At 43.7% G+C, this 23318-nt stretch overlaps 1 protein-coding gene across 1 annotated transcript; it reads left to right on the top strand.

Annotated features, from left to right (window-relative positions):
* The first annotated feature begins 5765 nt into the window (after positions 1–5765).
* Positions 5766–23139, top strand: APOD (apolipoprotein D). The gene is made up of 5 exons (XM_004373576.3): positions 5766–5896; positions 10157–10310; positions 16052–16173; positions 19518–19606; positions 22801–23139. The coding sequence occupies exons 2-5, from the start codon at positions 10185–10187 to the stop codon at positions 23034–23036; spliced, it is 573 nt and encodes a 190-aa protein (XP_004373633.1). The 5' UTR covers positions 5766–5896; positions 10157–10184; the 3' UTR covers positions 23037–23139.
* The last annotated feature ends 179 nt before the right edge of the window (positions 23140–23318 follow it).

Genomic DNA, 23318 nt, shown 5'->3' with positions numbered 1-23318 from the left:
TCCTTTACTGGATCATTCCCATATGCAAGCTCTAAGCATCTCCCTTGACTCTTGGGCCTTCTTTCTAGCTACTGACTAATTTCTCTGCTTTCCCTCACAGTAAAGTTTCTTTAAAGAGAGTTGCTGTCTCCACTTTCCCTCCTCAACCCACTCTAATTGGGCTTCTAGCCCCACCACTCCAGAGACTGCTGTTGTCAAGGTCACTCATGATTTCCATGTTACTAAATCCAGTGGTCATGCCTTTGTTCTTATCTTTGACTTCTCAAAAACCAGCTGATTTACTCTCTCCTTGAAACGTTGTCTTCCCTTGGCTTCTCTGATAGCCCGCTGTCCTGATTTTCCTTTTGATCCTTTATTGACTCCTTCTCTGCTCAGACTCTAAGGGTTAGAGGGTTCCTGGACTCTGTCCTGGGCATCCTTTTCTTCTGTTTCTGGATGTTCTCCCTTGGTAATCCCATGTCCCATGGCTTTGAAGACCATCTACATGCTGACAACCCAAATCTATCTCCAGCCCTGATTTTTCCAAAAACTTGACTATCCAAGTGTCTTCTTAACATTTCTACTTGGATGTCTAATAGGCAACTCAAACATAACTTATCCATAAAGAACTCAAGTTCTCCTCCTTCTTCAGGCTTTCCAGTTTTAGTAACTGACATAGGCATTCATCCAGTTGTTTGGGCCAATTGTTTTGACTCCAAAATCTAGGAGTCAGTCTTGGTTCCCCTTTCTTCATCTTCTGTATTTAACTCATCAACAAATTTTGCCCACTTTGTCTTCAAAACATACCCCAAATTCATCCACTTCTCTGCATTTTCATTACAGTCACTCTAGTCCAAGCCACCATCATTTATTATCTGAATGACTGCAACAGCTTCTCAGCTGATCCCCTCTGTAGCCATTGTCCAATCCATTCTTGACAGGACAGTTAGTCATGCTCTTGTTTAAAACCCTCCAATGATTTCCCATTGTTCTTTAAATAAAATCCAAATTACTCAACATAAGCTATGATCTGGCTTTTGACTACCTCTCCAAACTCATTTTGAATAATTTTCCACCTTACTTCTATATTGTAGCCATGCTGGTCTTTCTCTTTCTTGAAAATACCAAGTCTGTTCCCAACTTAGAACATTGCACTGGCTGTTATGCCTTGAATAATCTTATCTATAATCTTTGAATTATCGGTTCTTTTTAATCATTCAGCTCTCAGCCAAAACATCAGTACTCGGAGAGGCCCTCCCTGGCCACCAAACGGAAGTAGCCATCTAGTCACTCTCTACTGAGCCACTCTATTCTTTCATAGAATTTTCCTGTCTGTCTGTCTATCTGACCCACCTCTGAAGGTAAGCACCACCAGAACTGGAACTTTGTTTCTCTTCTTCACCACTACATCACAGGACTTAGAACAGTGCCGGAACATGGTGGTGCTTGAAATACGTTGTTGAATGAGTGAATGAATGGATAAATGAATTAGTAACAGAGCTAGGACCAGAACCCAGGCCTCCTGACTTTCAGTTCAGTGTTTGTTCCCTGGCACCAAATCAAGTTGCTATTTTAACCAGTGTGATTGCTTTCTTGCTGCTCACCAGACACTTGGTGCCAAGTAACCCTCAACTGGTTCTAGCTCCTAGTGATAAAGGAAATGGCCACAAGGGGCTGGAAGGAGAGGAAAGGGAGCATCTGAAAAAATTGTGAAGTATATAATAATCCCTTCAAGTTCTGAGAATTAAACATTTTATTATTCGTTCAATCATTCACTCAGTAAAATTTAGTAAACACTTACTATGTGCCAGGCATTATGCAAGGTACCAGGGATTGGAAAAAAAAAAAAAAAAAAGAGAAGCCTGCTCTGAAGGATTTGACAGCCTCCAGAAGGAGACAGGGCATGATGGTGATTTCTAACACAGTGTGATGAGCCCAAGTACAGAGTAACACGTGCGGTGGAAACACAAAGCGGCGAGGGAGGCGCACTGCATGGGGTGGGGTGAGAATCCACAAAGACGTCCCAGAAAGTGGGGCGTTTGAGCCAAGTCTCAGGCAGTGAATACGTGTTATTGAACACTGTCTCTGGGTTTTCACATGAAAAGTACAGCTGTGTTCCCCCTATTATTTTAACAGAGAAGAGAAAAATCACCGTAGAAGGGCATTGCAAAATGACTGATAGTAGAAAGAACCACTACAGGTTTTCACTAGGAAAACTTTTTTTTCTTTTTTGATAAGGTGGAATACTTCTCTATTTCTTGCCACAGAGTTCACCAAAATAATCTCATCTTCCCTATGGGTCTTACAGTGAAAGCTATTGAGGCAATCACCTTTATGATTAAAGATCACCAGGCCAAAGTGCCACTTTCCAGTAAAACCACAAGCTGTCTCCTTAAAGAAATGCGCTGTCTTTTACAAGCAGGGTTTTGCAGCAGGTAAAAGAAGGAGGTAGATCTATGTGTACAGATACGGAGAGCTACATTGTTACATTAAAAAAGCAAGTTTCAAAATACTAGATAATGTTACTATTATTGTTAATATGTTAGGATCTATGCACAGATATCTAGAAGAATAAATCAAATGTAACAACTGTTATCTCTGGGGTGTGGTATTATAATGGGTTTACATTTTATGAGTCCTACCTATAGGATCACTATGAGTTGGAATCAACTTGACGGCAATGGGTTTTTACATTTCCATACTACTTTAATTGTTTACAACAAACATGCATTATTTTGTGATTAAAAAATAAATATTTGTTTTGAACATAGGTCTGGTTTGTTTTATGATTAAGAACTTGTGATTGGCTCTACATTCCAGAAACATGTAAATAAAGAATTTCCCTAAATTATATCATTTGCCAATATTTATCAGAAAAAATACACCGAGGCTCAGAAAGATAATGTGATTTTTCTCCTGCTGAGACTCTTAGTGTCTTCAATTCCACAGTTACTGATTCAATGCTGAGGGATAAAATACACAGATGTATTGACCTCCTACTTACACATTTGGAAACTCTCGCAACATTCCTTGGGGGAAAACTATGCTACTATTTAGAATAGTAAGAAATACTCTTCATGAAGACAGATTGTGTATTTCTTCAAGGGCAAGCGATTCTTGGTAACAAATGCGATGCAAGTAAGGAAGATACAGGAACTTACATACTAATACTTTCCTAGGAAAGGCGCCCTGGTGGCACAATGGGTAAGCTAGGTTAGCGGTTCGAGCCCACTCAATGGCTCTGCAGAAGAAAGACCTGGTGATCTGCTCCCATAAAGACTACAGCCTTGAAAACCCTGTGGGGCAGTTCCACTCTGTCATATGGAGTCGCATGAGTCAGAATCGAGTAGATGGCACCCAACAACAACAACCCCCCCAGGAAAACAACTTCAACAGAAGCGTCTTGAATATTACCCCCGGTTCCTTTGGCACATCTTAGAATACTCAGTAAATTCTCTGAAAAGCATCTACTGAATTTACACATATTCATTGAGCGCTTATATGTGCTCTCTCTAGACACTGAGGCAAAAAAACAGTGAGGCAAAAAAAAAAAAAAACAGTTGTCATAAAGTCGATTCCAACTCCTGGTGGTCCAATGTGTGTCAGAGCAGAACTATGCTCCATAGGGTTTTCAATGGCTGATTTTTCAGAAGTAGATCTCCAGGACTTTCTTCAGAGGTGCTTCAGGGTGGACTCGAATCTCCAACCTTTCAGTTAGTAGCTGAGCACTTAACCTTTTGTGCTACCCAGGGACTCCACAGCAGTGAGTAAATGAGCCAAATCTCCTCTGCTCTCGTGGAGCTTATGTCCTAGTGGTAAAAACGTAAGAAAATATAAAAATAAAGAACATAATTTCAGGTAAAGATATAATGGAGCAGATAAAGTGATGACACTACCATTTTTGAAGAGTCAGGAAGGCCTTTGAGAGGTCTTCCTGACCCATTTGATCAGGGGTATGAAGTATATGCCAGAGGCCATGCAGAGCTCTAAGGGCGAAGCCTTGCAGGCAAGTACAGCAAAGAGAAACAGGAATTCTTTCTGAGCTCTCAAAGTTTAGTATGTTGAAGATTCACTGTTGTTACTCTGTCTTAGTTAGCTAGTGCTGCTGTAACAGAAATACCACAAGTGGATGGCTTTAACAAAGAGAAATTTATTTCCTCACGGTAAAGTAGGCTAAAAGTCCAAATTCAGAGCATCAGCTCCAGGGGGAGGCTTTCTCTCTCGGTTGGCTCTGGAGGAAGGTCTTTCTCATCTCTCCTCCTGGTTGAGGAGCTTCTCAGGCACAGGGACTCTGGGTTCAAAGGACCCACTCTGCTCCTGGCGCTGCTTTCTTGATGATATGAGGTCCCCAACTCTCTGCTTGCTTCCCTTTCCTTTTACCTCTTGTAAGATAAAAGGTGGTGCAGGCCACACCACAGGGAAACTCCCTTTACATTGGATCAGGGATGTGACCTTACTAAGGGTGTTACAATCCCACCTTAATCCTCTTTAACGTAAAATTACAATCACAAAATGGAGGATAACCACACAATACTGGGAATCATGGCCCAGCCAAACTGAAACACACATTTTTGGGGGAAATAACTCAATCCTTGACACTCTTGTTTCTCTTAACGTTTGTAAGGCCCAGTGCTGTAAATTCTCTTTATTGCTTACAAATTCGAGAATGAATTTTATTTAGGAATCTAAGTTTATGAAGACAAGGCACCGTCTTATCTATATGCCACTAAAAATACCTCCTGCCTATCACAAAGGCATAGAATTTCCATTCACTAGAGTCAACACTGTTCATTCCACAAGGAGACACCAGGCTTCAACTAAAAGTGCCCATGGGTTTAAATCGCAGCGCCCTCACCCCCCCACCCTTACCCCCACTTTCCTACCCCTCCCTACTTCCCTCCCCCCAAACAGTAAAAGGCTGCATTAAATATGTAGCTGGGAGGGTTATAAAGGGTATGGGGAGAAGAGCTGCAGAAGATACATTTGGTGTTCTCAGTTTTTGGCCCCAACTGTTGCAGAACTCGTATCTCTCTACACATCCAACTCTGGTGGAGACAGAAATGACACGTCATCAGGAAAGCCCAGACACTAGAAAAGGACATCATGAATGGTAAAGTAGAGGGTCAGTGAAAAAGAGGGAAACCCTCAATGAGAGGGATTAACACAGTAGCCAAAACAATGGACTCCAGTATACCAAAGATCATGAAGATAGCATAGGAGCGGGCAACGTTTTGTTCTGTTACACTTAAGACCGCCATGAACTGCGGCCGATTGGAAGGCAACTAACAACAACAACTTCACGGTGGGGAGACTGAGGCTCAGAGAAGCGGTGCCTTGCTCACGATCACATGCAAAGCCGCCTCTGATTCCTAACTGTGGCTCTGTTGCCTGAGTCACATTCCAGGCCAGGGACCACATGGGGTGGAGTCCATGATCCATTTTAGGAACTGGGATTGTTGACTTTCCATTTACACAAAAATGAAAAATAAACACCAGATGTCTGAAAACATATTGCAACTTACCATGCTGGAACTTAAATTGCCTTCTGACTGAGGAAATTAAATAAGAAAATCCATGGAGCAAAAAAGATGTTTTGAATGAAAATGCACTTTCTCTGTCTGTCTCTCTCTCTCATACACACACAAACAGTATCTCATTGTTTCTTCTTCAGGGAGCAGCTGCGACGGAAATTGTGGGGGCGGGGGGGATGGACAAAACATCCCATCTTTGTTTCATACAGAGCTAAGCTTTCAGGCCAGCCTTCCCAAACTGTAGGGGGTGTGGCATGCATTAAAATTAACCATCAGTGACCTGATGAAGCTTATAAAGTGAGCTGGGAGAAGCCAGCCACCAAAACAGGCATCTCAACTTGGATGACTTGCAGGTGGAAACTGCCTTCACTTTGATAAAAAAAAAGGTATGTAGGTTTAATTTTCAATCATGACAGATAATGTTTAAAATGAAGACTGTCTTGACTTTCTACTGTCCCTTTTTGGCTAAAAATAGTACTACCACTGATTGAGGGCTTGTTCCAGTCACTTTTTAGACTTGGTCTCTTTTTCCTCACAACAGCCTTACAAGACAGCTATTACTAGGGCCATTTTTCAGGTGAGGAAACTGAGTTCAGATGCAATAGGCAACAGGTCTAAGATAAGACTGCCAAACAGTGTCAGAGCTGGGGTGCAAACCCAGAGCTGACTCACCCCAAAGTCTTCTGCTTGCATTATTCTATCCGCCCATGACAAATGAGACAATGAGAAAATTGTCTCCAATACCAGATGAATTCTCAGGGAGTAGTCATCCAACTGTGCAGTACAGTAAAATTAACTGCAAATTTAGCTAGAATTAATTACATGAATAAGGAAATGTATTGAACAATATGGCACAAAAATATTTTCTTCTGAAGATATATTTCTGTGTTAGATTCAATGGCTAAATGGATTTTAAGACCCATTTAATTGTGGGTGTGCATTTTGTTTGTGTGAAATCTAAAAATCTAGTCCTTTAATGCTCTGTAGTTTCTTGAGATCAGGGACTAGGTTCTACTTTTCTCTGTGTCCTGAACACCCACCAGTGTGGTGATGTGGGTAATAACACGGCTCCTAGGATACCTGGGGGTAAATTCTGGCTTGGCAGCTTACCGGGAAGTAACCTGGGCAAATTAGTCTCACAGAGTATAAAGAGAATGTCAGCTCAGGTACCTCTCATATAAGGTGTTATGGAGATGATGTGTATAGATCACAGTAAATCACTGGAGATAGGGCTTCTGGGACAGGAGGCGAAAGTGAAATGAGTGTGAGCCGCAATCTACACAGTTAGGGCCCTGCCCAGGGCAAATGCACCATAACCTTATTGGAATTATTTTTAATTATTTAATATTTAAATAATATTAATTTCAAATTATTTAAACTCTCCTCACTATCTTCCAACTGGCATCAGAAGAGGATGCAAAAATATATCATATATAATCTGTATTTTTCCCAAGAGCATAGCTCTGCATTAGTAATGTGCTTTATCCTCAGAAGGGGCTCAGAAAGTGTTGGGTGAGTTAGAATGGAAGAGGCATTGAAAAAAGTCAGGTATGGCATCAACTCTTTCACAAGTTCTAACATAGGAATAAAACTACAGTAAACAAAGAGGCATCTTCAGAAGAGATGCACTCCAGGGGAATCAGCCTTGCTCTGGAATCCTCCTACAGAGCAACAGAAAATGTTTCAGCTCACAATAGAACATTTTGTAATAAGGCATCTGTCAGACTAAGATGTAGCGCTGACTTTTGTTGTAACTGTCACATGTGAACCGAGACTCAGCAGGTTACAGAGGTAGGTGATTATTGAAAGCCACCAAAAGTGGTACAGGAGGAAGTATTGTGCAGGGCCACTGCAGGCTGGGGGGCAGAAGATGGGGCCTGACTCCCAGTTCTCTGCCCCCTCAGGGGTTCACCTGTACATCTGGGGGAGAGGAGGAAGGGGTTGGATGAAAAAAACCAAACCCACTGCCATTAGGTCGATTCCAACCCATGGCGACCCTATGCATTACAGAGTAGAACTTCTCCATAGGGTTTTCTTGGCTGTAATCTTTACAGAAACAGATCACCAGGCCTTTCTTCTGAAGCACTGCTAAGTAGGTCCAAACTGCCAATCTTTAGGTTAGCAGTTGAGCACAAACCATTTGTGCCACTCAGGGGTTGGATAGATGACCTCAAAAATCCCATTCAGTTTTGAGGGCCCAGTAGAATGTGCATAATGTGTGGCCAACTTTTGAGGTTAGACCATCTGGACAAGGTTCTTAACTTGGGGCCTACTGAGGGGCCAAGAGTAGAACTCCAGTGATTCTAAAAATCTTGACATTTTTGTGGGTAGAGGCTGAATTTCTGTAAAGCCATGGTCCCAAAGAAGCTTAAAAGACAGGTGTTATTCAGTTTGATCAAAGGTTCTATACAAGAATCCTGATCAAAAGGGGGGACATGTAAAACAGAATTTCAAATTCTCATGGAATTCAGACTTTCTGGAGCCATGAAGGCTGGATGAACCTCTGAAACTATTGCCCAGAGATAATCTTTAAACCTTAAACCAAAAATATCCCTTGAAGTATTCTTAAAATCAAACAATAGTTTAGCTTAACTAGCAAAAAAGATCTGCCTTGAGCATTGCACTCTTTTAAGATCTATCTATATGGGATCAAGCTGACAACAGCAACTTGAAAGATGAGATAGGAAACACAGGGGGCAGTGAGTATTTGTTAATGGAAGAGGAACAACTCGGAAAAGGAGGGTGAGAATGGTTACACAACTCAAAGAATCTAATCAGTGTCACTGAATTGTACATGTAGAAACTGTTGAACTGGTGTATGTTTTGCTGTGTATAATCTCAACAACAAAAATAAAATAAATTATATATTTTTATTAAAAAAAAAAAAGACAGGTGTTGTTTATATAGCAGTAGGAACTGACTAAGAAAAGGAACCTCAGAGATAAGGAAGGTGGTCTGGGGCCTCAGCAACCACCCCTCTACCCCACCACCCCCAGCTGGCAGCTTTTACTCATTATGTAACTGTTCTTTTGAAACAGGCAACAAAACTTCAGAAGAAAAGCTATTGATTATTAAAGGTTATTTGGAAGTTTAGAGACTCATCATAAAGTGGTTATAATTATCCCTGTTATGACACATCCTTTTAAATGCTCAGATCTGAGAACATTCTGCTTGCCTTGACTCGGTCATCTTCATCACAGGAAGAAAGGCAAAGAGCTGAAAATAGCTCGTGTGTGCAGCTACAGGCAAGGAGTCACAAGGAAGGGAACAAACTGAAAATAAGTCAGCAAAAGAAGCAGGGGAGGAGCTGGGACAGCCATCCCCTTCCACCCACGGTGCAGCCTCCCACCCCCAGCCCCTCTGCCCCTCCTCAGAGCTTGCTGCACAGTTAGCTACACATCAGCTACCAGTCCTTCTCTGGTTAAAAGTGCATCGTCTACTAAAACTGCCCCCACAGAAGGTCAACAACAAAGGAATTCAGGAAACATAGTCATTTGTTTCTGCTTTTCATGGTACTAACAATTAGCACTTACTGAGCACTTATTCTGTGTCAGACACTGCTCTTAGTGCCCCCCATATAAGGCCTCATTTAATCCTCACAGAACTTCACGAGCTAGGTATGATTATGATTTCTACTCAAGACACATGAAAACTAAGGCATAAATTGGACACAGTTATACACAGTATGGGGGGTAGCGGTGGTTCAGTGGTAGAATTCTCACCTTCCCTACGGGAGGCCTGAGTTTGATTCCTCACCACTGCTCTTCAAGTGAAGTGGAAGTAACAGATGCTATGATGCTGAAGCTGAACAGGTTTCAGTGGAGCTTCCAGACTAACTCTTCCAGACTAAGACAGACTAGGAAGAAAGGCCTGGCGAACTACTTCTGAAAATCAGCCAGAGAAAACCCTATGGATTTAATGGTCAGATCCCATTGTACGTGGGGTGGCCATGAGTCGAGGACTGACTCCACAGAAGCTAACAACATACACAGTATGTGGCAGAATTTGAACCCAGTCAGGGTGACTCTGGAGTCCCCAGTATGCTACTCCCTGTTAAGGTTCCAGGCCTACTCTTGGGTTGTCAGAACAGCCCAGCAAGATGGGGGATGGGGACGGTTAGAGGGGACAGGTCAGGCAAGGCATTTCCCTTGTGAGGATTGTATAGAACACTCAGTGTTTGCTGTACATGCCTTTTTTTAATTTCATGGTTCACGGAAGCTCCAGTCTCCTCCTGGGCCTATTCCTCTACATTGTTTCTATTCACACAACAAGTATCTAGAGCCTGACTCTGCTAGGTTCTGTGGGTGATTCAGAGAAGATTCAGACAGGTGCCCATCCTGGAGAAATGCATAACTGGGGGCACGGCAGGAGGAGCAAAATAAACCCAATGAATTCTGAGACCAGGCAGAGTGTTCTAACGAAGGTACACCAGGCTCTGGAGAGAGAGAACAAGCCCTAATTGGGGAGTTAGGGAGGGCTGACGGGAAGTAACAATTCAGGCAGACCCAAAGCGGAGGGGTTGGTTCAGAGGCCAGGAGGGAGGACAGCCTGCAGAACTAGGCAAGCACAGGAAATCTCTCTCCAGTGACTGCACGTCCAGAGGAGGCTTAGAACTACTCCAGGTGCTTTGGTCTCCCCAACTCCAGGTTCCATCTGCAACCACCTGACCCCAAGATGGTGCCGATGCTGTTGCTGCTTTCCACCCTGGCTGGTCTCTTCGTGGGTGCGGCAAAGGGACAGGCATTCCATCCTGGGAGATGCCCGAATCCTCCCGTGCAGGAGAATTTTGACGTGAACAAGGTGTGGTAAAAGGCTAAACTCTCCTTTGTTTTGATATCTCCCCTTGGAATAAGCCCCCTGCCAAGTTCAGCATCACTATTCTGCCTTCCTCAGTGTTACTATTCTGCTTTCCTCATCACAGCAAGCCTGTGGTGCAGGCACTTGTCCTATTTTGGGGGCCCCCAAAGCACACTCTGAGCCAAGGACTGGGGGACAGATAGTTTTGGGAAGATGATCCCAGGAAGCATGAGTGGGCTTGTGGGGAAAGTGAGATAGGGAAGGCAGGAAAGAACAGAGGGTGTATTCATGAGGGGGTTACTCAGTGAACAACGAGGCTCAATCCTGCTGGAACCCTCTGAGGAAATGTGTGGAAGGCACCTCTGATTGTCCCACTGACAGATGCAGGGTCCTTGGGAGCTCCTATGACACTGGCAAAGCCTTTGGGCAAAGAAAGAGAGAGACACCAGGACCGGAGGTGGGGAGCTGCAGTGTAAGTGGGAACTGTCCACCATGCCTGAGGTAAACCCAGAGGTGGGCTGAGGATAGGGGATGCAGCACCACCAGCAGCTGCTACAGTACTATTATGCCCATTCTGCAGAGAAAGAAACTGCAATGTCACAGAGCTTGTAACCTATACAAATCACCCGGCTAGTACATGCAGAGTGGGATTCTAAACTAGGCTTCCCAGCAATGCGGGATGCTCAAAGGTTACCCTAGTAGGGCCTAGGGGAAGCCAGAACTCAAGGGGCTTTGTTACCTGCACTAAAAAAGGTATCAGTAAAACCAGGTCCCCCATGTCTGGTCCTTCCTCCTGGCATCAGGCCCAGCCTTCCTATGCATATATGTGACAGTGGAGAGGGAGCAGTGGAGACACAGCTGCTGGATGACATGACTGCTGCTAACTCATGCCTGGTATCCCGCCCTTCAGATCTCCTCTCCTTAGCAGAAGGTTTGGATCTCTTTTAAGGAGTAATACTGTTGTAAGAATAACATTGAAGTTTGTATCAGTCACTCACACCTCAGTGGGAATGAGGGTTGGGACTTCGCAGGAGTTGGGGCTAGGTAGAGGTGTGAGGAAAGAGGGCTTGAAGCCTGAGGGGGGTGGGAAAGGAGCACCATCAGTATGGCGGAGACCTTACACAGGTGAGGTAGGAAGGGGAGATCTGGTACGCTGAAGTCTACACTGACTTACCCCACTAATTTTTTTAAGGGTTGACTTCTTTATTTAAGTAACCTGGGTAAACCACAAAGAGTCTTTACAGAAAAGATCTGGGGAATTTGACTTTCATTTTCTTTTTTAGGTAACAATCCCAAGGCACTTTGGAAATTATAACTGGTCTGTATTTATAAAAGTCCTATGAGAATTAAAACAGGATTTTAAAAAATAACGGGCTTTATTGAGATTTAGTTTACATATCATACACTTCACCCATTTAAAGGGTACAATTCAGTGGCTTTTAGTGTACTCACAGAACTATACAACCATCACCACAATCCAGTTTACAACATTTTCATTGCCTCAGAAAGAAGCCACACACCTATTAACAGTCACTCCCCATTTCCACCAACCCTCTCAGCCCCAGGCAGCCAATAATCTATTTTTTTGTCTCTATAGATTTGCCTATTCTAGACATTTCATAGAAATGGAATCTACAATATGTGGGTTTTTGTGATGGACTTCTTTCACTTAGCACGTTTTCAAGATTCGTCCATGTTGTAGCACATATCAGTATCAGTACTTTTTTTCCTCTTTATTGCCAAATAATATTCTATTGTATGGGTTAGATCACACTTTATTTATCCACTGATCATTTGGGATGTTTCCACTTTACTTGACTATTATGAATAATGCTGCTATGAACATTTATGTACAAGTTTTTTTGTGACCATATATTTTCACTTCTCTTGGGTATATGTCTGTTGCCACAGAGTCAGTTCTGACACATGGTGACCCAATGTGTTTCAAAATAGAACAAAGCTCCATAGGGTTTTCTTGGCTGTAATCTTTACGGAAAGGAGCCCTGTTGGCACGACGGTTAAACGCTTGGCTTTGGACCGAAAGGTTGGCGGTTCAAACCCACCAGCTGCTCCGCAAGAGGAAAGACCTGGCGATCTGCTCACATAAGATTAAAACCTAGGAAACCCTAGGAGGCAGTTCTACTCTGTACTATAGGGTCGCTTTGAGTCAGAATCAACTTGACAGCACACAACAACAGCAATCTTTACAGCAGATCTCCAGGCCTTTCCTCCATAGTGATGCTGGGTGGGTTCAAACCACCAACCTTTCGGTTAGTCGCCAAGAGCAAACCATTGTGTTACTCAGGGGACTTTTTCTTGGATATATACCAGGAGTGAAATTGCTAGGTCACATGGAAAGTTCATGTTTAACCTTTTGAGAAATGGCTAGACTGTTTTCCAAAACAGCTGCACCATTCTGCACTTCCGTCAGCAAGATATAAGGGTTCCAGTTTCTCCACAGCCATTGAACAGCCTTGGCACCCTTGTGGAAAATCAATTAGCTGTAAATGTGAGTTTATTTCTGCACTCTGAATTCTATTCCATTGATCTATATGTCTATCCTTACAGCAGTACCACACAGTCTTGATTATTATAGCTTTGTAGTATGTTTTGAAGTCAGGAAGTATGAATCCTCCAACTTTGTTCTTCTTTTTCGAGACTGTTTTGACTATTTTGGGTCCTCTGCGTTTCCATATGAATTTTAGGATCAGCTTGTCAAATTTCTGCAAAGAAGGAATCTGGAGTTTTGATAGATTACACTGAATTTGTAGATCAGTTTAGGGAGTATTGCCATCTTAATAACATTAAATCTGATCCATGAACATTGGATGTCTTTCCATTTACTTAGCTTTTCTTTAACTTCTTTCAACCATGTTTTGTAGTTTTCAGAGTATAAGTTTTACACTTCTTTTATTAAATTTATTCCTTAGTATTTCCTTTGATGCTATTGTAAATGGAATTGTTTTCTTAATTTCATTCTCAGATTGTTCAAATGTATAATTATTTTTGTATATTGATCATCTATCCTTTGAGGTCCCTGGGTGGCACAAATGGTTTGCACTCAACTACTAATCTAAGGTTGGCTGTTCACACCCACCCAGCAGCACCAAAGAAGAAAGGCCTGGCCATCTGTTTCCATAAAGATTACAGCCAAGAAAACCCTATGAAGCAGTTCTACTCTGTAACACATGGAGTTGCCTTGAGTCAGAACTGACTGAATGACAACGGATTTTTTTTTTTATTCTTTAACTTTACTGACTTCATTTATTCTAATAATTTTTTTTAGTGGATTCCTTAGTATTTTTTTTAATGTACAAATCATGCCATCTGTAAGTAGAGATAGTTTTATTTCTTCCTTTCTAGGATTCTTTTTAAACACTGCATTCTCTGTATATAAACGGGAAGATTAAGAGGCCTTTGCAAAAATAATAAAACATTATGAGGGAACATGACAAGAAAACTCATTTTCCATCTTGAGTTTCCTCTTTTCTGGGAAAACCATGCTTCCGTGGTTTTAACTGTGGGGCACTAAACTCACTTTGACATTAATAGAACTATTTTAAGTCACTATACAAACTGCAGGTTTTTATTTTTTATTTTTGAGGATGCCTATGAAACCAGTTGAACTTTAACCCTATTCTTTCATGCTTTAAATGAATGCTAAGTGTGGTGGTTTTAACCGAGAATTGTGCTTTAATAAGTGAGTGGAAATTTTATGGTCCTAAGCATGGGAGTATATTAAAGCAAGATAGCCCTGGTGGCGCAATGGTTAAACACTCAGCTGCTAAGTGAAAGGTTGGTGGTTTGAACCCACCAGCAGCTCTGCAGGAAAAAAGACCTGGCGATCTGTTCCTGTAGAGATTACAGCCTAGGAAAACCTATGGGGCAGTTCTGTTCTTCCTATGTCTTACCCTGTCTGCTACAAGCTGGAATCGACTCCACAGCACACACCATGTCTGAGCCAAGAGTCATGTGGCCAAGGCAATACTGCCATTTGTTTGCAGTGTACTCTCAAGTTCTGACTTTTTGAAGATGAGTACATCTCTTTCCTTTTGTTTTGCTGAGTAACATGTATTTAAATTTCTAAAAATAATTTCAATTAATTTTTGACTAGGTAAATATATTTACATACTTTAAAATTCTGAAGTCATAAAAGGGTATACAAGGAAAATTTTCCCTCCCACTTCTGTACCTCAGCCCCCCAGTTTCTCTCCCTAGTGGCAACCAGTAAAAACAATTTATTGTGTTTCTTTCGGAGATGATCTATACATATAAGAATGTGTGTGTGTGTGTGTGTGTGTGTGTAATAGGCAGAATATGGGTTCCCAAAGGTGTCCACGTCCTAATACTGAAACCTATGATTATGTTACCTTATGGAGAAAAGGGGACTTTGCAGATATAAGTAATAGATCTTGACCCAAGGAGAGTACCCTGGTTTATCCAGGTGGGCCCAGTCTCATCACGTGAGTCTTTAAAAGCAGAGAAAACTTTTCCTGCTGTGGTCAGAGAGACAGAGAAAGATGTGATGATGGAAGAAGAGTCAGAAACAGCAATATGAAAATTTGACTTGTCATTGCTGGGAGGGGGCCACAAGCCAAGGAGTGTGGGTGGCCTCTAAAGAAACAGAGTCTCCCCTAGAGCCTCCAGAAAGGAACACAGTTGTGCTGACATCCTGATTTCAGTCCAGCAAGACCCATGTCAGACTTCTAACCTACAGAACTATAAGATAAAAATGTGCAGTTTTAAGCTGCTAAGTTTGTGGTAATTTGTTATAATAGCAATAGAAAACGAACATAATAACCTTTTCCTCCATTTTTACACAAAAAATAGCATCATACATGCATTATTTTACACTTAGATTTTTTTTTATTCAGTATATCTTGGAGATAATTTCATACTACTCTTTTAAAAGAGGATGCATGACGTGTGCCTTCATTTATTTACCTAGTTCCCTACTAATGCTCACTTGAGCTGTTTCCACTCTTTTAGCATTACAAATAACACAGCAGTGAATATCCATGTATACACACCATCTCCTGTATCAGAAGGATACAGTCCCAGAAGTGAAACTGCTGGGTCAAATTGCCCTCCACAGAGGCTATAAATTAGTACGGTCTCCAGGAGGGCAATTTGTGGAAGTATGAAAGGGCTGTCACCTGCATAATCGCACACTTCCTTTAAAGTTGACTCTGTACACCTGAAGCTATGCATGAACAGCAAGCACCCAGTGGGAGGATGACACAGGTGTTCCAAAGCCTGATCACCTGACAAAAGCCTTTGTGACCAACTCCCTGTGCAAGGTTGTTCAAGGACGGCTCAACCAACCCTGGAGTCCTAGCTCCCCACAGCGAACATAATCTGACTTTGCACAAAATCCAAAGACGCCTTGTAGAATCCTAAAATGCTTGAGGCGGAAAGCGCCTTACATCACCCAGACACACACCCTCCTTTAACAGAATTTAGAGTTTAGCATAGATTTTGGCTGAAGATGAGAGGACCCTGAGAGCGCATCTAAATAAAGAGCACTTTAGGAACAGAATGTGGCATTCGGCCCAGGCTCACACATCCAGTTCACTTTATTCCCGTTTGAATCAATCTCTTGCTGCAGTTGCCAGGGAACAATGCAGCCCATTTTGCCTGGCTTCCCCAGGGAAGGGCTCCGCTTCTGAAAGATAAAATGGGGATGAGCTGGCAGGTCCCCAGGGAGCCACAGGGTTTTGCTCTGCCTGTTGCTGTCTCTATAGTATCTTGGAAGATGGTATGAAATTGAGAAGATCCCGGTGACCTTTGAGAAGGGAAGCTGCATCCAAGCCAACTACTCGCTAATGGAGAATGGAAACGTCAAAGTGATAAACCAGGAGGTGAGGTGAGTGGCTGTGGTTTTAAAGGCTGCGCACCGCCCAGAGGCAGCCTGCACAGCGCTGTCCTGGAGCAACTGCGTGTCCTGGCAGAGGAGTTCTGGGGGCCTGTGAGCAGCGCTGGGTCTGGGCGGCCTGCCTGCACACATCAGGTCCTCAGAAGAGCACTCGGGCGGGGCAGGGGCAGGGGTGGGGGCTGGAGTTCACTCTTCCATTCCATAACCACTGGCTGAGCACCTACTGTGTATTAGACCCTGTGGGATGCTCTAGGGATTCAACTGTAACCCAAACTGACAGTGTTCCTGTCCTCATTGCAAAAAGCAAGAAGGACATGAGGGACCATCTTGTCTGACCTCCAAATCAAGAGAGAAGCCCCTCTATAAAATCTACTGACAGAAGGGCATCCAGCCTTGAAAACTTCCAGCAACTGGAAGCTCACTGCCTTCCAGGACAGGTTATTACATCTCTGGATGGCTTTAACTGTTAGAAAACTCTTCTTACCAAGCAAGAATCAAATACATACATAGTCACACTCTTGAGTTATGTGAACAGGATACTCTATAGGAATGTACATTTCTATTGCTGAAGGCTTCTAACAGATTGATATTTGATCCAAAAATTCACACTTTGGAAAGCGAACATAAACTTAAAAAGGGCCCCAGTAAGAACTCCTACATACCCCCAATCAACAAAGGTAACGGCAACAATAAACAAGAGTAAGTAATCTTTATTGAGCATTTCTGATGTGCAAGGCACTATTCTGTGTAAATATAAATATGCATATATATATTTATTTAGCTAGGTGCTCTGGTGGCACAGTGGTTAAAGCACTCGGCTGCTAACTGAAAGGTCGACGGTTTGAACACACGAGTTGCTCTGCGGGAGAAAGATGTGGCAGTCTGCTTCCGTAAAAATTTATAGCCTTGGAAACCCTATGGGACAGTTCTACTCTGTCCTACAGGGTCGCTATGAGTCAGAATCAACTCAACGGCAGTGGGTTCAGTTTTTTGGTTTTGGTATATATATTTATAATCCCCATAACACCCTGAGGTAGGTAATATTAACCCCATTTTTATAGATGAAGAAACTGAGGTGCAGAGAGGTTGAAGCAACTTGCTTAAGGATGATGTAGTTATAAGTGATGAAGCTGAGATTTTCATCCAGGGAGAAATAAAACAGGGACAAGAACAGAAGATGTATGAAAGACAGGAGAATCTTTTCTTGGGGCTGAGAATGAAGGGTTCTCCTTCCTGTTCCCTACAGGCTCTGGGAACTTTGTTCAACTCCAAGAAAACAGCTACAACCCAGCCTGGAAGTTTCATGGGCTCAGGGAGGCTCTCCGTGGCTATCCCATTATCCACTAACCTTCCTGTAAGCCACACCACAGTGGCTGACTCCCTGGCCTGCATAAACCACAGAAACTGAGTCAGGATCTTCAAAGCCTCGAAGGAAAAATCCAGGTCATTTCAGAGCCTGGGAAGGGCTCCAGGAATTGAGATGCAGACACAACAGAAGGTCTCATAGGGATTTTCTAGGCCCCGATAGTTCCAATGAGCTCATTTCAAATATTTTGTTCCATTCTAAGACCAAGAGTCTGTCAATGACACAGATCCTGGAGCCCGTGAGATTCCCCACCTGTCCCCTGGAGTTGGCCAGGAGTCCTCTCTAACTATGCTGATTGTTAGTTGCTCTGCCCCTGGGGTTGCACCTGTTTAAGACACAAGAGCGTATGGAAAAGGGTTAGTTCAGGAAAATGGTATCCTTTCTCCATTCAGGAGGACTCAGAATGGGTGGAAGGCGTGGCAAGGAGTCTGAGCAGGGGGATACGCTTAGCCAATGTCAGAGACTTTGAAGGCCAAGAAAGCTGGCACAGGGTTGGACACCGAAGGGTTCAGTCTTTGGAGTTGGGCTGCCTGGCTTCAAACCCTGGCTCTGCCACTTACTACCTATGTGTTCTTAGCTTAGTTAATTCTCTAGACCTCAGTTCACCATCTGTAAACTGGCAATAATAATAGAACCTGCCTCCACAGGGCTGTTTGAGCATTAAACGAGGTAATATATGTAAAGCACTTAGAACAGTGTCTAGCACGTAATAATCATTTAACAAACATTAGCTATTATTAATTTGCTGCTACCCTTGAAAACACAAATGCATTTTCCCCATGAACAAGTTGTGAGTTTATGATCAGGGACTGGTGTTTTGAAAACTGTTTGGGAATAAAACATAAATGATGGTGAAAAAAGCTGTCTGTTCAGAAGAGGCTGGTTTGTTGCTAAGTTACTGCACGCAGATACAAATGGACCACCTTCGTGCTGCGCGAGGTCCAGGTGGGAAAGCACAGCGATGAACAGACAATAAGTGCATTTCCCCACCTCCCTTGTCTGTTTCTAGGACATCTATCACCACCGCCCACAGGCTCCTGGCTTTCTAACACACACTGTCACTCTACTATTTGTTTACCTGCTTCTCCCCTCCCCCCAGGACTGATGGACAGGCAACTCCTAGGAAGAGCACCCTGATACCTGATCACCCTCCCATCACTGCCTCCATCCCCAGGCCCTTTGCTCCCCAGGTTCATGGGTCATTAGGAATTATCCAGAAACAGGCCAGGTCCCTTCAATCTATTCTAAGACACCTTCTATTTTAAAACACGCCACCGTTTTATTTACGGCATCAATTGTAAGAGGAACATTTCACATATAACATCTCTGAGAATCACTGAAATAAGGCAAATGTGTCCTCACCGCCTGCTTTTGCCTGGCCCACCTCAAAATCCCCCCCACTCTGTCGAAGGCTTGTTTAACTGGAATCGGTTGCAGAGGTCAGGCATATAATCTTCATGTGACAGACTGTATCACATGACGTCACTGGGGCCCAAAGGGGGAACAGCTTGCAGATCTCTCAACTCCCTTGGTTTCATCCTTTTCAGTACTTAAATCAGTCATTTTTTTCCCCTTTGGCCCCTTCTCATTTTAAAGTTTATTTCTTTGTTTTGGGGTTATTTTGTTTGTTTGTTCCCTTCTCTTTTACTGTCTTTGGAACCTGGAAGCAGGAATGAACTTTTAGGCCATTGCACATAGTTAAAAAAACAGTGCAAGAAGGACCTGGCATATCATCCAGTCCTGGAGCACTTTAATTATTGCTTCTTGTCACCCCGAGACTGTCTTCCTCTGCCTGATCTCAGAGACGGTCACGAAGGTAAGGGCAGGGAATGGAGCCTGGGTCTGACCTGCCTGTAAGAGCCTTTCTTCCCCAGAATCACAACACTGGCCGCTGTGGTCCTCAGCATCACAAATCCTTTCATTGTTTTTTGGCTTTCAGTGAGTTCAGTTTTTTTTTAATTTATTGCAGACCGGATGGATCAGTGAATCAAATTGAAGGTGAGGCCACCCAGGTCAACCTCACGGAGCCCGCCAAGCTGGGAGTCAAATTTTTCTGGTGTGAGTACCCACTTCTCTCTGGAGGTTTCAAGGGCAGGACCCTGAAGGCCAATGCCCTGGGTTGGAGCCCTCCTGTCACATCTGAGTGTCATCCATTCAGGCCATAATCATTTGTCCAGCACCTTCTACATGCCATGCACTGGAGACGCAATGATGAGCACAACAGACGTGGCCCCTGTCCTTACGGAGGTTACATCCAAGTGCGGATCTGATAAGACCCAGACGGTTTACAATAAAACTACAATAGGTGTTTCAATAGGGGAAGCCCAGATGGGCGATCACAGGGCAGGAGCTGGAGGAGATCTAAGTCAGTCTTGAACGGCGGGTGGGGGGTGAGGGAGAGGAAAGACATGTCCCAGAGGAAACTGAGGCCCTCAAACTAGTAGATGTTAGCAGAACAACTAGCATGTGCAAAAACTTGGTGGCAAGAGATGGCCAGAGTGAAGCAAGTTTGAGTCCTGGCGCTGCCGCTTTCTAGTCACATTGTTGGGGTCCCTGGGAGATACTTAATCACAGCCATCTGCCCTCGGAGTTCAGAGCTAAGGCATGGGCACAGGCAACAGAGAAAGATCCAAATATTAGCTTTCTTGCTGCTACAGATACACTGGCGTCCTGGTGGTGCTGAGGTTAATAGTTACAGCTGCTGACCAAAAGGTCAGCAGTTCAAATCCACCAGCTGCTCCTTGGAAACCCTACGGGGCAGGTCTACTCTGTCCTACAGGGTCGCTATGAGTCGGAATCGACTTGACGGCAAAGGGTCTGGTTTTGGTTTTACAGATACACTGGAGGGCTCGGCTCAAAACTGTGAGGCTTTCTCATGTCGAAAGTGCCTGGAAGTGCCTCTCCCCACCTGTGGGCAGACACTGAAATCACAGGAATGCCTCCTTCTGCCCCCAGCTACCATCACAGTGGATCAAGTCCCTAAAGTGGAGGCAGAGGAGCAGTTCTTGTTTTATAGAGAAGGAGAAAACAGTTCCCCCCACACATGTGACTCCCAACAACTAACTTCACGTCTAGAAGTCAGGAAAAACTGCCCCGTTTGGTAAAGATGAAGTAGGTAACACGCGCTCTGTAAACTGTAAAGGGCTTTGTAAACATTGGTTTCCTTGTTATTTCTACAGGGAAGAAAGCTGAAGCACAGGAAGGCTGGGTAATGTACGCAAGGTCCATGAATGGGCAGAATTGGGACTAAAACCTAGGTCTCCAAACTCTTGATTATTTGTCCCATAACACTGATTAGGGATGGGCTGGAAGTGAAGGTCAAATACTATGTGCACAATCTTTGTAAGGAAACCTGTGACTGGAGCTAAAAGAGAGACACAAGCTGTTGGCTGGGGAAGCAGAGAGGGGAGAGATTTATTCTGGATGGAGGGATCGGACGTTTCCATTGGGTCTTGTAGGGCGTATGGGTGATTACGAGAAAGAACATTCCAAGTGGAGGGAACAGCATGAGAAAAAGCCTGGAGAAAGAAGCCTGAATCATGGGAGCGTACGCAGAGTAGGAAATAAGGCCGGAGGGCCTCGAATGTCATGTTAGAGAGTTTGAAGCTTCCTCTATAGGCAATCAAAAAAAAAAAAAAAAACCCGTTGCCTTTGAGTCGATTCCAACTCATAGCGACCCTATAGGACAGAGTAAAACTGCCCCACAGGGTTTCCAAGGAGCGGCTGGTGGATTCGAATTGCTGACCTTTCAGTTAGCAGCTATAGTTCTTGACCACTGCACCACGAGGTTGCTGAAGTTTTGTAATAAAGACAGAGACATGGATGTGTTCTGTACTAAAAGGAAATAGTGCATAAATTTATTCTTGAGAGCTGGACCCTGTGAGAGGAGAACAGAATATGCACACCCAGGTGTGTGCAGGGTGGAGCATCATGCTGCTCTGGAAGAACTAGAGACATATTTTCCCCAAATTTCTCTGGGCTGAAGAGCCCTCAGTCCAGGTGGGAATATGCAAAGCAGCTAAAATGCAAAGATAGGACATGTATGATGAATATATGCTCTCGTGAGTGAGGCAGGCAGGCGGGGCACCAAGCAATTCAGAAACAACACTCAATCCAGGCCCTTCAGTCTGTCCAAGCTTCTGTCCAGACTTCCTCCAAGTTTGTCCTTCTGTATTTACAAACAGGTCAAAAGTCCCAGAGGTAGGAGGGTTCTGGGTGGGTGGTCATCTGAACCATCTCCTGACAACCAGCTGGGTCCCTGACACCCAGAAAAGCTCTAACAACTCACACACTACCTCCTTTGTCCAAGCGCTTCTCATGGTCTTTCTTGAATGCTGAGATCTGATTTTGACTTGGCAAACATAGGGATTATTTTTGAGTACAGGAAGTAGAATCCTTAAAACTCAGAAAAGCAAATTACCCCTGATTGCATATGGGTCTAAATCTTTTGTTCTTATGGGATCATTGCAGTTTCATCCCATTTGGGTGCATCTTCCAGTTAACTTTAACAAGCTGGGCTTTGAGTTTTCCTTGGCTTGCACCTTGGCTGACTGAGGAAATTTCTGGATCCAGATAGAGAGGAATCCTCTATCTCTCCACTTAAGGGCCCCTTTAATCTTGGCCTTTCAACACTTTATAGATGTCATTCAATGAATAAAGAGAGACACATGGCATGTTGTGAGGAAGAGCTTATAACCTGTTACCAACTGATTTACCATAGTCTAAATGGTGGACAGATTTTCAAAGGTCATGCAGAAAAAATAAAGCCAAACATTGGCTCTGCTCCTCTTTTAGGCAGGTTCTGGAGGAAGGTGGTACAGATTAGAAGAGCCTGGGGCCCCTGATCTTACATGCTTGACTCCACTTAGCTAAGTGGTACCTCCATGTGCACTGGTACCAGGAGCAACCTTTTAGTCCAAGGGGTCTAGCTAAACATTCCAGTTATGATGGGCTTCCAGAGACCAACCTGTTATCAAGGAGGAAGGATAGACAATGGTTCTTAACTCCAACTGCATATTATAATCACTAGAGAGCCTTTAAAAGCACCAATCACACACAGTCGGAATCTGGCGAGCGGTGGGGAGCAATGGTCCCAGTACTTTTTAAGCTCCCAGACGATTCCAACATGAAATCAGAGCTAAGAATCACTGATCTAGAAAAAACAGGACCCCGGAGCCTGGCTTCCAGGGTCCTGGAGATGAAAGTTTCTCTCGTGCTGGTCCCTCCTAATGCCTCCCTCCTCCGGTTCTTAGTGATGCCGTCAGCACCATACTGGGTCCTGGCCACCGACTATGAGAACTACGCCCTCGTGTACTCCTGTACCACATTCCTCTGGCTTTTTCACATGGATCATGTTTGGATCTTGGGACGAAACCGTTTTCTCCCTCCAGAAACAGTGACCTATCTAAAAGATATCCTGACTTCTAACAACATTGCCATCGATAAAATGACCAACACAGACCAGGTGAACTGCCCCGAGTTCCTGTAACCAGGCTCTGAAGGAAGGCTGGGTCCACTCCATGTTACTTCTTTTGCTTTGCTTTTCCCCACCCCATCCCACCCCGCAATGAAAGCCAACCAACCACCAGGATGAACCATTTCAAATACCGGAAGGGAAGGAGGAGAGCAGAAGCCATTGGAGGGGAACTCAAGAAAATGTGGCCCAAACACTTAGCTGTATACCACCTTGTTACCTTACTAGCCTAACAATAAACTTGCTGCCATGCTGTACTCACAGTAGATTCTGAATTGGATTAATTATTGTGAGTTC

This window comes from Trichechus manatus, unplaced genomic scaffold (assembly GCF_000243295.1).
Source record: "Trichechus manatus latirostris isolate Lorelei unplaced genomic scaffold, TriManLat1.0 scaffold00026, whole genome shotgun sequence".
NCBI classification, from domain to species: Eukaryota; Metazoa; Chordata; class Mammalia; order Sirenia; family Trichechidae; genus Trichechus; species Trichechus manatus.
The sequence above is the reverse complement of the archived record's forward strand: the minus strand, read 5'-3'. Positions and strand labels throughout refer to the sequence as shown.